Raw genomic sequence first — 16,368 nt, 5'->3', positions numbered from 1 at the left:
TATGCCAACCTCTGATCTACAGAAGGAAAACAAGAGCAGAAATGCAGAGAAGCTAACTTGGTTGCTGACAGCTTTTCAGTTCTAGTTCACTGCAAGACCAGTCTATTTCCTGACCTTGTGTTCTATAGCATCTCTTAAACTCCCTTATATTAAATCTTTTTTTATTCAACGCAGCTTTAAAGAAAGGAAAAAGCAAGGGTGAGGAAACTGCTCTCGGGAAACAGTAAGGACCATCTTGTTAGTAGTGAGGAAGTGCAGAAGCACACGCAGACCCAGGAGTGTCCCTCTCTGAAGAAATATGAACCTTCAAGGGCTCAGAGACAACTGTTTAATGTTTTCCAAGTTGCCTAAAATAGCAACAACAAAATAGCAATCAGTGATCCTATGCCAGATGTTTTTCATATATATTACTTTAATTTTCCCAACAAATCTGAAAAATAGGTATAACAATTCTGATTTTAGGGATAAGGAAATTGAAGTTCAGAGAAGTTAAGACTTGGATGCACCTAAAAACAGTCATTAGAGTAAAGCAAGTCAGAAAGAGAAAAATATATATACTGTATAATATCACTTATATGTGAAATCTAGGAAGATGACACAGAAGAGCTTATCTGCAAAGCACAAACAGAGACACAGACATACCAAACGTATGGATACCAAGGGAGGGAGGGGCGGGGATAAATTGAGAGATTGGGAGTGACATATATACACTACTATAAAAAACAGATAGCTAATGAGGACCTACTGTATAGCACAGGGAACTCTACTCAATGCTATCTGGTGACCTAAATGGGAAGGAAATTCAAGGAAGTATTTGAATGGCTGATTCACTTTGCTAGTGAAATAATACAACATTGTAAAGCAACTATAGTCCAATAAAAATAAAGTAAAATTGTGATGACCATTGCACAACTCTGTAAATATATTAAGAAACAATGAATCATATACTTTTAATAGGTGAATTGTATGGTATTTGAATTACATATCAATAAAGCTGATAAGAAGAAAGAAAAGGATTTCCCTGGTGGTCCAGTGGCTAAGAATCAGCCTGACAATGCAGAGGACACTGGTTCAAACCCTGGTCCAGGAGAATTCCACATGCTGTGCAACAACTAAGCCCATGCGCCACAACTACTGAGACTGCACTCTAGGGCCTCCCGAGCCACAACTACCGGGCTCACATGTCTACAGAGTCTGTGCTCTGCAACAAGAAGCCATCACAATGAGAAGCCTGCACACATAATGAAGGTAGCCCCTGCTCACTGCAACGAGAGAAAGCCTGAGCACAGCAGCAAAGACCCAGTGCAGCCAAGATAAAATAATAAATGTTAAAAAAAAAAGAAATGGTCTCAGATTGCTAAGAAGGGACTTTTTTTTTCCCCTCTCTTGAAGGGACTGTTTTTAAAAAGAAAATAGAATTTCAACATATCTATATGTAGAGAATCACCATTGTCATGTTCCAACAACCATCCAATCCATACCCCCACAGCCATCCCACTACTTCTATAAGCAAATACCAGATAATATAACATTTTATCCACAAATATTTCAGTATGTACTTCTTTTTTCATAGTATTTTTGGCTGTGCTGGGTCTTCACTACTGCACGTGCTTTTCTCTAGTTGTGGTGAGTGAGGGCTACTCTTTGTTGCACAGTCTGCTCATTATGGTGGCTTCTGTTACAGAGCACAGGCTCTGGGGCTTGCAGGCACACGTGGCTCAATAGTTGTGGCTCCCAGGCTCACTAGTTGTGGCGCACGGGCTTATCTGCTTCTTAGCATGTGGGATCTTCCCAGACCAGGACTTGAACCCATGTCTGCTGCATTGGCAGGCAGACTCTTTACCACTGAGCCACCAGAGAAGTCTCTCGGTATGTACTTCCAAAGGATAAGATCTCTCCTTTATAAAATCTACCCACAATACCATTATCATACTTGGGGGAAAAAAATCAGTTACTGCTTAATATCTGATATTGAATCATGTTCAATTTCTGATAAATGACTCACATTAAAGGAATTTTTCTTAAATCACAACCCAAAATATGTCCACATATTGCCAAGCAGTGGGACTTGACCTCAGGCCTGTCTCTAGAAATAGGGCTGTAATTCTCCTCTCTCCTACTCCACAAGTACATTTCGCTTCATCACCCTTTACGAATGTACACACGGAGCTGGAGAGAGGAGAGATAACAATCTACTTGTCCTTTAATGTCCTGGAAGGTAACTAATGCCTCTACCCTTTTGAAAACATTTGCCACAGTTATTACTTGGCAAAACAGCAGCAATATGCCTTAAACCAACTGACAGCCAAGGAAGTTTTTGAAATTTGAAAAGAAAACTAGAACAAATCAGAGTTAAGTTCTGTTTTTCATGGGGTGAGAGGATGCAGCAGACGTCCTACAAGGGCAATTGATACAGTGGAAAAATTACAGGCCTGAAGTGAGGAATCCTGGATTCTAGACCTGAATTCTGGCTCCATTTCTGCCATTACCTCACTGTGTGCCCTTCAGCAAGTCACTCCATCTCCAAAAGCCTCAGCTTCCTCATCTAAAAGTACAGTAAAACCCTCCCTACTTAACAGCTGCTCCAAAAGTCCAATGAGATCATGGCAAGAGGAATTATTGTTCTCCTGCTGCAGCTAGATTGTGGAATACCCTGATGAGTCCAAGAAAGTAGAGCTACAGGTTTTCTACAGGCCACAGGCACTCGTGAAGCATCAGGGCAGAGAATGGATGTTTGAGAAATGACCACCTCTACTGGCACCAATGGACTTGTTATGCCAGATGAGTAATACCAAATGAGCTCTTTCAACCAACTGGACATAAACATTCTTCCTTTCCCCCCATCTCGTCCCTGAGCTCACCTGTCTCACTTCCTCTCTATTTCCCTCTATGGGCTTATTTTCTCTTCAGCTCAGCCCTTCAGACTGTTTTTCCAGGATTACATCCTCAGCTCACCGCAGAGTGATCTCATCCAAATTCATGGTTTTAATCATCACCTTTGTGTTGACTCCAAAACATGTATCTCTGTCCCAGAACACTTGAGCTTCAGATTTCTATATACAGCCATGTACTGGATACATCTCAATTTAGATATCCTGCCAGAAGCTACAATTCATCATGTCCATAATCTTCTGAAAATAGGATTTAATTCTAATTTATTATCACCACCCTCTCCCCTAACTTGTTTCTCTTCCTTCCTTATTTCCTATTTCCTTATTTCCTGGTTGATTGTCCCATAAACCACCAATCTATCTTTGCATCTGCAGCCCAGTGCCTGGCACACAGCAGACATTCACTTGTTGAAAAAAGTGACTAAATGAACAAAAGAATAACTCACTTTCCGTTTATCTGTAGCTTTACTTTGGCCTTTGGCTATAAAATACTCAATGGCATAAAGACTTAAACATCTCAGTCTTCAGATCTACAGAAGAAAAGTGACTGACAAACACATCGAAAAAATAACAGGGCCATAAGAACTGCAGGGAAAACCCATGCTAGCTCTTTCTACTAATCAATCTAATCCTTCACTCTTCGATATATCTAAGAATCTCCTTCATTCATAGATGTATCTTTCTAAGAATCAAAGGTATTTTGAAAAACCATCAGCATGAAAAAGAAGAACCAAAATAAAGAGAGGAAGAAAAAGATAATTGTGGAAAGCAGAAGAGAACTTCAAAGGGTCAGAGACATTAAGAGGTAACTGTAAGAAAAGACAAAGTTCTTGAAAATCAAAAATATAATTACTGAAATAAAAAATACTGAATATGAATATAGCTAAAAACAAAAATGACTTGGAAGATATGATTGAGGAAATATCTCTGAATGTACAGCAAAAACAAGGATGTGGACAATATGAGCGGGAAGTTAGAAGACAATGAGAACAGATGCAGAACAGATGCAGAACACGTGTAACAGAGTAGAAAACAGTGTGGCAAATGCTGCTAGTTATTCACTGAATATTCACTCTCTCTGATTACCTTACTAACAGAAACCCAATTAACATTTAGAGTGACAATGTGTTCAACTTAAAAACTGTATTTCCCGGTCTTCTTTACAAAACAGGTAGTTGATATAATGTACGTGGAAGTCTGTTGGGAATTTCTGGGAAAGCTATACTTTCTCGATAAAGGTTATGTCTTTTTCTCTTTGTTGCCTCCTCTTTCTCCCTACTAGAATAATGATGTAGTGTTAGAGGTGTAGCAGTCATCTCGTAGTCATGAAGAAAAAGTCTCAGTGTTGTGGTCAAATCAATGTCAGTAACTGCTTACCTGGGCTTCTTGTTACATAAGAAAAAAATAAACTCATACATTATAAAGCCAGTGTTTAATGTTTTGTTGCAGTTACACACAATCCCTAAATGATACAGACAATGGAGAGGAAAAAATAATTGAAGAACTACTCAAAAAAAAAAAAAAACACCTCTCTATCCAAAGGCAAGGATCTTCAACATCATGACAACTATTACTGGTATTTCAGAACTCTAATAATAAACAGAAAATCCTCAAAGCTTCTAGACAGGAGAGTGGGGTTATCAACAAGTATCAGACTAGTAACAGACTACTCATCAACAACACTTACAGCAAGAAAGCTTGGCAGCATTCTCTGCTGAGTTATGAGGAAACCTAATTTTTGATCTTATACCTAGGCCAAATCATCAATCAAGTGTGAGGATAAAATAAAGACAGTTCTGGCATGTAATAACTCAGTAATAAATACAAATGATAGCCCATATGATAAATTAAACCATCAGCATGTTACTAATAACAAAGAACAAAGTTCCCTACTTACCCAGTCTTTCTGATTAAGTTTAGCTGCTTCATTATATACTTCAATGGCAGCTTTATGTTTTCCCAAAAGAAATCTGGGGAAGAAACACATTTCTGTAATTATTCACATAAAGTTTTTAACTTATATGCAGAGTACATCATGAGGAACGCTGGGCTGGAAGAAGCACAAGCTGGAATCAAGATTGCCTGGAGAAATATCAATAACCTCAGATATGCAGATGACACCACCCTTATGACAGAAAGTGAAGAGGAACTAAAAAGTCTCTTGATGAAAGTGAAAGAGGAGAGTGAAAAAGTTGGCTTGAAGCTCAACATTCAGAAAACTAAGATCATGGCATCTGGTCCTATCACTTCATGGCAAACAGATGGGGAAACAGTGGAAACAGTGTCAGACTTTATTTTTGGGGGCTCCAAAATCACTGCGGATGCTGATTGCAGCCATGAAATTAAAAGACGCTTACACCTTGGAAGGAAAGTTATGACCAACCTAGATATTATATTAAAAAGCAGAGAGACGCGAGAGACGCCCGGCTCCGGCGCAACCGACCACGTGCAGAATCGTGGCTGAGAGGAGCTGCCCCACGCCCAGAGTTAGGGCGGTGGCCGAGAGAAGCTGTACCACGTCCAGGAGGCGGTGGCTGCTTGGGCACGGGAGGGCCGAGAGGAGCTGATCCACATTCAAAGCAGGAGGGGCGGCCTTGAGGAGATACCCCTCCTCCAAGGTAAGGTACAGCGGCTGCACCTTGCTGGAGCAGCTGGGAAGAGATACTCCACGACCAAGTGGAATATAAGAATCCAGTGTTCTGGGGAGGAAGGAACAAGATGGCGGAGGGATAAGACGGCGAGACCACTTTCTCCCCCACAAATTCATCAAAAGAACATTTGAACGCGGAGTAAAGTCCACAAAACAACTTTTGAATACTGGCAGAGGTCATCAGGCTCCCAGAAAAGCAGCCCATTGTCTTCTAAAGGAGAGAGAAGAAATCCAGCTCCACCCACCAGAACACTGACACAAGCTTCCCTAACCAGGGAACCCGGACAAGTCACCTGTCCAACCCCACACACAGCGAAGAAACTACATAATAAAGAGAACTCCACAAACTGCAAGAAGAGGGAAAGGCCACCCCAAGCAAAGCAATATAAGCAAGATGAAGAGGCAGAGAAATACCCAGCAAGTAAAGGAACAAGATAATTGCCCACCAACACAAACAAAAGAAGAAGATATAGGGAATTTACCTGATAAAGAATTTCAAATTTTGATGGTGAAAATAATTCAAAATCTTGAAAGCAAAATGGAGTTACAGATAAATAACCTGGAGAAAAGGATTGAGAAGATGGAAGAAAGATTTAATAAGGACTTAGAAGAAATAAAAAAGAGTCAATATACAATGAATAATGCAATAGATGAGATCAGAAACACTCTGGAGGGAACAAACAATAGAATAACAGAGGCAGAAGACAGGATTAGCGAACTAGAAGATAGAATTATAGAAATAAATGAAACAGAGAGGAAAAAAGAAAAACGAATTAAAAGAAATGAGGACAATATTAGAGACCTCTGGGACAATGTTAAACGCTCCAACATTCGAATCATAGGAGTCCCAAAAGAAGAAGACAAAAAGAAAGACCATGAGAGAATACTTGAGGAGATAATAGTTGAAAACTTCCCTAAAATAGGGAAAGAAATAATCACCCAAGTCCAAGAAACCCAGAGAGTCCCCAACAGGATAAACCCAAGGCGAAATACTCCAAGACACATATTAATCAAATTAACAAAGATCAAACACAAAGAATAAATATTAAAAGCAGCAAGGGAAAAGCAGCAAATAACACATAAGGGGATTCCCATAAGGATAACAGCTGATCTTTCAACAGAAACTCTTCAGGCCAGAAGGGAGTGGCAAGACATACTTAAAGTGATGAAAGAAAATACCCTACAGCCCAGATTACTATACCCAGCAAGGATCTCATTCAAATATGAAGGAGAAATCAAAAGCTTTACAGACAAGCAAAAGCTGAGGGAATTCAGCATCACCAAACCAGCTCTCCAACAAATGCTAAAGGATCTTCTCTAGACAGGAAACACAGAAAGAGTGTATAAACTTGAACCCAAAGCAATAAAGAAAATGGCTACGGGATCGTACTTATCAATAATTACCTTAAACGTAAATGGGTTGAAATTTTCAAAAAGGCTAGGAAACAATTCTCATAGCCATCAATAGTTCAGTGTTGAGTTCATGAATAGTTTTTAAAGTTTGGGACAAACTGTAGTATTTGCTATTTGAAGTACTATTTGTAATTGGCATATTACGATGTAACATTGGTCTTCATTTCCAACTTAAAACGCCTAAAAATGCCTAACAGGTTTTTAGATTTGTGAATTTTAGTTGAAATGTATTTTATGATGTTACTAAACCTGCAGAAATATTGAAATATTTCAGAGAACTTATTCACTGTACATTTAATTTATTTTATTTATAAAAGTTATGAACTGTAGAAAGTTTTACTTGTTGGGTCAAATGCTTCTTGCTTCAAATGCTTGTTGCATTTGAAGTGCTAGTTACAAGAAAATCAAATACCTTCAATGTATAAATGCTATTAAGTTTTTAAAGGACTCTGGAGTATAAGTAAGTTTGTTTAAAGAAATTTAAGTCTATTCAACCTGAATCAGCTCTGTCAAACATTAATTAAAAGCCTCATTTAAAAATAAATAAATAATGGTGGTGGGAGGGAGGGTTGGGAAGCTGGCTGGAGGTGGAGGTGGTGAAGTTTATAAATCTAATTAAAAATGAAGTTGCATTTCCATTTTTCAAAACCACCCATCCACCAGCGTACTGTGTCACTAGACATTATGTACGATTTTACCTTGCGACAGAAACCATTACATTTAAAAATTCATTACAGCAAGGTTAGTTAGACACATGATGGATGCAGCTTTAATCCTGCCATATATTATTACAGTTAAAATGTAAATGATGAAAAATATTTTGTGCTTATCAGCATTTATGTGAAAATGTGTTTTACAGTGATATATGGTGTTATATTTCTATTATTGTGATGAAAAAGAAAGCAATACAAAAAGAAGAAGTGTTTATTAAAACATGAAAAAAAAAAAGAGAAATAAATGGTTTTGCAGCACTGAAGAGATTATAGAAAGTAAATAAGCTAGATCAGACCTGTTTTATGTAGTAATTTTATAGTTTATTTTAATTATTTCAGTTGTAAAATACTGTTATACTGTTAATTAGTTCTGATTGTTCATATTAAACTATTGTAATGCAAAAATAAAAAAAAATGTATAACAAAAAAAAAAAAAGCAGAGACATTACTTTGCCAACCAAGGTCCGTCTAGTCAAGGCTATGGTGTTTCCAGTGGTCACGTATGGATGTGAGAGTTGGACTGTGAAGAAAGTTGAGCACCGAAGAATTGATGCTTTTGAACTGTGGTGTTGGAAAAGACTCTTGAGAGTCCCTTGGACTGCAAGGAGATCCAACCAGTCCATTCTAAAGGAGATCAGTCCTGGGTGTTCATTGGAAGGACTGATGCTAAAGCTGAAACTCCAATACTTTGGCCACCTCATGCGAAGAGTTGACTCACTGGAAAAGACTCTGATGCTGGGAGGGATTGGGGGCAGGAGGAGAAGGGGACGACAGAGAATGAGATGGCTGGATGGCATCACGGACTCGATGGACATGAGTCTGAGTGAACTCCGGGAGTTGGTGATAGACAGGGAGGCCTGGCGTGCTGTGATTCATGGGGTCGCAAAGAGTCGGACACGACTGAGTGACTGAACTGAACTGAAAGTTTTTTATAAGACCAACCCCACTAGTCCCACATTTGACTCATGTTCCAGCCAGCAGAGAATTTTGGAAAACGCTTCCCTATGAGTGGCTTGTGTGGGTTTAGCCAGTGAGACTCTTTTATACCAACAGCAGAAGCACTTGGTAGGGACAGAGCTAGTAGCTGTTCCAAGGCCTTGGTCCCATTCTATACCAATTTTAGTGAAAGTGTTAGTTGCTCAGTCATGTCCAACTCTGCAACCCCATGGACTGTAGCTTGCCTGGCTCCTCTGTCCATGGAATTCTCCAGGCAAGAATACTGGAGTTGGTAGCCATTCTCTTTTCCAGGGGATCTTCCTGACCCAGGGACTGAACCCAGGTCTCCTGTGTCTCCTGCATTGCAGGTGGATTGTTTACCATCTGAGCCACCAGGGAAGCCTCAATTTTAATGAAAGTCTTGTGTAATTTATTTTCCCCAATGTACAATAAATGTAGACCAAAAAACAAGCCAAATTAATTCCATGTTAAACAAGAATTGCCACAATTTTTCATCATCATGTATTAGGGACATGTCCTTCTCTTCCAAACTAAGTCTCTTTCCTTGATACTAATTCTGGAGACAGGGGAAAATCAGCCTCTGCGCAAAGACAGTGCAGGTATCGATGACACTGCAGGTTAGAAAGTGAGGGTGGGAACTCCACGGATCACACTCTACTACTCTGGAGTAGTAAAGCTATTAGTGCTTAAAAGCTCATAAAGATTCTAGAGAGTGCCAGAATCCAGGAGCCTTCAGAGCATTCACTTAACAAACACTACAAAACTACTGTGTATATAGTATTATGCTAAGTATTGGAACAGTAGACAAGAAAAATTCCATGGGTTGGCAATATGATTAGGGTACTTGAAGCACAAAATGTTACTATTTGAGAAATACTATCAGTGCTCTCCTATCAAACTAGAATATGGAGTGTTTGAAATACTCAGTTGCTTTATACTGGTTATCTCATTTTCTTAAATTTCAAAATTAATCTACACTCTTCAAAGTGAATTCTCTTTCCCCAGCCTGAGAATGCACTTTACACTATTCTCCACCAGCGCCCTAAGGCCTCCAGGCTGCCAATACTCACAAGGATCTGGCCACCTGCTTGAGGTTATCAGCACACTGAGGGCTGAGAACAGCACACATCTGAAAGTGCCTTAGGGATTGCTGGATATTTCCTTCCAGGCGAAATATCAAAGCTGCCAAGAGAGAGAAAACACAGAAAATAAAATCATGTTCTAAGAATGGAGCCTGGCATGTGAAAAACTGGAGAAAGAGGGAAGTAGGAAATCTTATCAAAGAAACCCCTTGGATAACTGTGTCTTAAAATACAATCAGATATGACTTCAGATGGGTTGAAACAAGCAGCAAAGTTGGTGATGAGCTAAAACCTTTTTTAAAGGTATCTGGGACCTACCTATTTCTCCACTCCCAGATTCCAACAGGCAGATAATCGGGTGCCTTGTAAATTATTCCAGAAACTCTAAACTGTAAGAATATTCTTACAGCTCCTATCAGATGCTCTATTTATCATGGTAATTCCAACTTCACCTAATAGTTTTCAGAGAGTACACCCAAATGGGGCAAGTGCAATCAAAAACCCAAGTCCAACAAGGAGATGCTGGCAAAGAATGCAGTAATATTTCAGAGTTGGTTCTCAGTCTAGCAACCAATCAGAATCAATCATTTTTCCTAGCCCTAAGTTTTCAGAAGATTTACATGCTTAAGTAGTATGAGGCACTATAAGTCTGGAACTGGTGATACTGGGAATAAATAAGCATTATTTTGCCACAATGTCCTAGATATGTTAATGTGTTACCAACTACGTCAGAAAACTGCATATTAATATGAAGACTACAAATGCAGAGTGGGAAACAAAACAATTTATTTACATCAAAGAGTCAAAAAGAAAGTTCCTGGTGCCCAAGTAGCAACCAAGGATGCTACTTGGGTACTACAGAGTAAAATTCCAGTCAATCCCTCTAATCCCTATATTATTCAGTCCCTATAATATTTGATTTCTGATGACTTCCATTTATTCCCTGCTTTGTCCTGTATACCTCTAGGCTTCTTCTCTTCATCCTGACTCCCGTACAAAAAATCCTCAAGCTTTTCCTCATCTCTTCTAGCTTGACTATAAACAATTCTTGAAAAGCCTCTTCTGAACCCAACACTGCTACAGGAGGCAGTGACCCTCACAACAATTTTAAATATTTCATAAGTTGTTCTTTTTCCAGAATCTAGGCAGAGTGTGCATTTCTCTAACAAGAAGAGAAGAAATATATGTCTCACCTTGGACATAGATAGCATATTCACATAGTCCCTGAGTCTCCTGAAGCTGTTCTTTGATAACAGCCTGAAAAAGAAACAAACAATACTTCTGAGTAGTGGTTAAGTGTCTTCAAGTGTTTTTAAGTAAAGGAAGACATGGACACCTGTCTGCTGTCACCCTGTTTGATCTATACGCTGAGCACATCATGAGAAATGCCAGGCTGGATAAGTTACAACCTGGAATCAAGATAGGCGGAAGAAATATCAAAAACCTCAGATATGCAAACGGTACCACTCTGATGGCAGAGAGCGAGGGGGAACTGGAAGGCCTCTTGATGAGGGTGAAGGGGAAGAGTGGAAGAGCCGGCGTAAAACTAAATATTGAAAAAACTAAGATCATGGCATCCAGCCCCTTTCCTTCCTGGCAGATGCAGGGAGGGGAAAGGTGGAAATAGTGACAGATTTCCTCTTCTAGGGCTCTAAGATCACTGTGGATGGTGACTGCAACCACAAAATCAGAGGACATTTGCTTCTTGTCAGGAAAGCTATGACAAACCTAAACAGTGTGTTGAAAAGCAGAGACACTGCTCTGCAGACAAAGCCCTGAGTAGTCAAGGCTGTGGTCTTCCCAGTGGTCACATACAGTTATGACAGGTGGACCATAAAGAAGGCAGAGCGCCAAAGAGTTGATGCCTTCGCACTGTGGTGCTGGAGAGGACTCCTGAGAGTCCCTTCGCAGCAAGGAGATCAAACCAGTCAATCTTAAGGGAAATCAGCCCTGAATAGTCACTGGAAGGACAGACGCTGAGGCTGAGACTCCAGCATTCTGGTCATCTGACGCGAACAGCCAACTCATGGGAGAGGTCCCTGATGCTGGGAAGGACTGCGGGTGGAGGGAGGAGAGGGCGTCACCAGTGCAGTGGACATGAACTTGAGCAAACTCTGGGAGATGGTGATGGACAGAGAAGCCTGGCACGCTGCAATCCACAGGATCACAAGGAGTCAGACATGACTGGGCAGCTGAACAACAAGACATGGACAAGGAGTATATGTGAGGAATCAAGAGACAGGAAAAAAGGAGAAGCAATAGGTATGGAAGGAAGCAGGTACACTTGGCTACAGAAAAGTTGAATCTGAAATGTCTGTGAAGCATTCAGTATGCATTAGACTGATCTGGCGATCAGGAAGAAGCGTGCAGAACAAGCAGAGAAAAGAGTCAAGGACAGTACACAGGGACAGTCCTAATTCTTAAGAAACAAGCAAAAGAAGAGAAGCTGAAAGAAAGGAAACAGAAAAAGTGGTCAATAAAGGAAAGGGGAAATAAGGATAGTATCACAGAAGGAAAAAAAAAATCTTTCCAAATCCATACTGGAACAAAACATTGCTAGTTCTCTGCATTGCTGTGGGTACAAATGTGATAGGTACAAAAATCACAACCTTAAAAGCATTACAAAGCTCTGAATGCCAAAAACAGACAATACCAAGGATATATTTTGCATGATGATACTATTCTCTGCCAGCAAGTATGTAACATATATACTGTCACCAAAGATACCATTTAGAGAAAAGAAAATATAAACGGTTTTAAACTATACAAAGGATCAAGCTCACCACAAGAATTATTAAATAAAAGTGAAATACCATTTTTCACCTATCCAGAGATCAAAAAGTTAAACACTATGCTGATTTGAACATCTGCTCTGCACCATAAGACCAACAAGTCCCACAGAGCAGCGGCTCCTTCAGCCTGATCTTGAAGTGAGAAGACACAGGAAGCACACTGGAACCTGACCCACAGACTGTGGTTAAACCCCGCCAACCTACAGCCAACCTGAAGGCCCACGAGTAATAAATAAGGCCACTGACATTTTGAGGTTGTTCGTTAAGCAGCATTATCACAGCAAAAGCTAATTAATACACAAAATGTGAAGAAACAAGATTTCACACATTATTACAATAATGGGCGATTATCTGCCACACAAACTGAGCGACAGACACAGATGCTTAAATCAGAGCCTGCCTCTCAGGTTCTGTGTCACCGCAGCCGCTCACCTTGCATGCTTCATAATCCTTCTGGATATAATAGAGATGGATCAACCAGTTCTGCTTCTCCAAAATAGGGAACTCTGGGGCTGGGCAGCATATTTTGACAAAAACAAACAAACAGTCATTGTTAGGTTTTCTCCTTGAGCATTGTCCTCATGTCTAAACTAACCGAAAGGAGACTGTAATATCATGTTAAATTCTTCATGCTGCTGACCATTTTTAACCCAAGTGTATTTAAAATGTGTGGATTATTACATTAAGAGATACTTGTCCTACGAGGACAAATTCAATATATATTCCTGTACAGTTTGTATGGTTCATAACATCAGTTTCTCAACTGATAACCTGCCTGAAGGGAAAAACAGAATCATTCTTTCCCTCTTTTCCTTTCTCTCTCTTCCGGGTTTTGGAAGGTGAATAAAATGACTTTCCAAAAGGTATTTCAGGAGTGTTACTAACAAAATATATATAACATAGTTAATATCACATCTAACAGATCAGAGGACCAAAAATAGCTAAACACAGTCTTAGCAATAGCTCAAATGTGAAACATTATACTGTTGCCCAGTAATGAGAAGTCAACAAGGAGAAAAATATTTCAGACACCTCAGACACTGAAAATGATTCATGATAGAAAAACTATGAGTTACTATTCCTTTGAATTCAATTAAAATATAGGTAAAAATTCATTAAGAAGCTAACTTTACTTATGGTAAAAAGGAAGACAGTTATTCACACCAGCCTCAGAACAGTGGAGACCTCAAGGAAGAAGGAAGAATGAATTAGAAATCAATAAAAAGGAGAATTAAACTCTTTAATGCTTTAGCATCAAAAAAATTAAAAGCTCTAAAATATATACAGTTAAACGTTTTTATTTATTAAATCTGACCTGTAAGCACATGGGTATTTGTTATTTTTTTATGCATTTTAATATATGTTTGAGGTATTCCCTGATTATTTTAATGGTCACTTTTTTTTTTCGGCCGCACCACGCCACATATGGGATCTTAGTTCCAAGACTGAGGATGAAACCTGCACCCCCTGCAGTGGAGAATGAACCACTGGACTACCGGGGAAGTTCTGGTGTTCCCTTATTTTTTTTTTTTTTACTTTTTTTTTTTTTTTACTTTTTTTTTTTTATTGGAGGCAAATTACTTTACATTAATATATTGGTTGGTTTTGCCATACACTGACACGAATCTACCCCGGGAGTACATGTGTTCCCCTTCTTGAACCCCTCTCCCACCTCCCTCTTCCCCATATCCTGTATCATGCGTCGAACCTGGACTGCTGATTCATTTCACATATGATAATATACATGCTACAATGCCATTCTCTCAAATCAAAGAAAGGGTACACTAGGGGAAGAAAGGGAAATGATTTGTAATCATTCTGTTCCAGAACCTTAGGCGATATAACAACAAAAAACCCAAGACTTACATGTGCATAATATTGATATGATGGGAAGGAAATAAGCTTACTGTGACCCAGAATTAACGCTGAAAGTGAAAGTCACTCAGTCATGTCTGACTCTTTGTGACCCCATGGACCATACAGTCCATGGAATTCTCCAGGCCAGAATACTGGAGTGGGTAGCCTTTTCCTTCTCCAGGGGATCTTCCCAACCCAGGGATAGAACCCAGGTCTCCCGCATTGCAGAAGGATTCTTTACCAGCTGAGCTACAATTAAGAATGCTTTTTTCGAAATATGGATATGATTTTATAAATAAGAAGAAAGAAAAAAAGATTAAATGTTAAGCAACCTAACTCTTCATCTTCCAATTACCCTCATTCTCTGACTGGGACCACCCTTCTTCTAGTCAGTAGGGCTTATGTGAGACTTTTCAAAGGCTTTTTTTCCCTTCCTTCTCTTCCCCTGAGCCCCATCAATCATCAGATATTAGCCATTCCTGTTCTGCCTAACTAACCATTTCCAAAATTAAATTTTCTACAAAAGACCACACAAATCATCAGCTTAAAGGGAGATGTGAGTGGGTATGCATGCAACCTTAAAGCAAGTCTCAACTGTATGACCTGCCTCACTGTTACCTACCCCTTTTCTAAAGGAAAGGAGACACTGAATCCTTTGAGTTTATAATATCACTATCACTGCTTCTATAGCCTAAAGAAAACTTATAAAATGCAAATTTGAGTCTTTCTTATTATTAAAATCTTGGACTTCCTGGATGGCGCTAGTGATAAAGAACCTGCCTACCAATGCAGGAGACATAAGAGATGCAGGTTCAATCCCTGGGTTGGGAAGATCCCCTGGAAAAGGGCATGGCAACCTACTCCAGTATTCTTGCCTGGAGAATGCCATGGACAGAGGACTCCGGTAGGCTACAGTCCAAAGGTTCGCAAAGAGTTGGACATAACTGAAACAACTTAGCACATATTAAAATCTTATAATAAAAGATGAACTATTTTTTGTGTTCCATGGGTGAAGAATGGGAGAAAAAAAAAAGTTCAATTTCTAAGGTATCTCAAGGCCCAGAGGCTCATGAAATGGAGTAGGAATTAGAAGAAGGGAAAGCACCACCAAATTCAAGCGCGGTGCTGGAGAAGACTCTTGAGAGTCCCTTGGACTGCAAGGAGATCCAACCAGTCCATTCTAAAGGAGGTCAGTCCTGGGTGTTCATTGGAAGGACTGATGCTAAAGCTGAAACTCCAATACTTTGGCCACCTCATGCGACGAGCTGACTCACTGGAAAAAAGTCTGACACTAGGAGGGATTGGGGATGGGAGGAGACGGGGATGACAGAGAATGAGATGGCTGGATGGCATCACCGACTCGATGGACATGAGTTTGAGTGAACTCCGGGATTTGGTGATGGACAGGGAGGCCTGGCGTGCTGTGATTCATGGGGTTGCAGAGAGTCGGACACGACTGAGCGACTGAACTGAACTGAACTGAACAGTCATTTCACACTCTTGATAGTTTGTCTAGAAGTTAAAAGAACTCTAGGTTCACCAAAGACTTTACAAATCATTACAGTGCCACATATTGTCCTATTACTGTGTAATCTTGGAAAACTTAGTTTCCTCATCTATAAAGAACTCATTCATTCAACAAATATTCACTGAGTACCAACCACATGCCAGGCACTGTTCCAGGCAATGGGGATACAAAAGTGAACAAAACTGATAATAAGCTTCCGGGGAGCTTGTAATCAGGGCAGAGTTGGGGGCTGGTAAGAGATTGCCAGCAGAAGGGACAGATGATAATAAGATACCCATTATTAGTGACATTTTCCTCACACTTAAATAGAATCAGGGGATAAAATATCCCCAGAGTTGTGAGGACTGAATGACAGTACATATAAAGAGATTCGAGTACTGTGTGGTACACAGTAAGCCCTAAAGAAGTGCTAGCTGTTGATGTTATTTTTATCATCATTATTATTAGTTTTGAAGATGAGGAAATTCTATATACCACAGAAATCC

The 16,368-nt window shown here is 39.8% G+C and overlaps 1 protein-coding gene across 6 annotated transcripts in view; it reads right to left on the bottom strand.

Moving 5' to 3' along the window:
• BBS4 (Bardet-Biedl syndrome 4) overlaps window positions 1-16,368 on the bottom strand; it is a 54,018-nt gene that overhangs the window by 13,626 nt on the left and 24,024 nt on the right. For 3 of the 6 annotated variants that reach the window (XM_055437360.2, XM_055437359.2, XM_055437361.2), the window contains 4 exons: window positions 12,931-13,010; window positions 10,900-10,963; window positions 9,695-9,806; window positions 4,789-4,861 (listed from right to left, as the gene is read on the bottom strand). In XM_055437360.2, coding sequence (XP_055293335.1) covers window positions 4,789-4,861; window positions 9,695-9,806; window positions 10,900-10,963; window positions 12,931-13,010 — 329 coding nt within the window. The remainder of the gene's footprint in view (window positions 1-4,788; window positions 4,862-9,694; window positions 9,807-10,899; window positions 10,964-12,930; window positions 13,011-16,368) is intronic. The other 3 variants (XM_088839969.1, XM_088839970.1, XM_055437363.2) reach the window with 2 other exon arrangements.

Source organism: Moschus berezovskii, chromosome 9 (genome assembly GCF_049115385.1).
Source record: "Moschus berezovskii isolate FMDL1 chromosome 9, NW_MosBer_1.0, whole genome shotgun sequence".
NCBI lineage: Eukaryota > Metazoa > Chordata > Mammalia > Artiodactyla > Moschidae > Moschus > Moschus berezovskii.
This window is presented reverse-complemented; position numbering and strand designations above follow the sequence as displayed.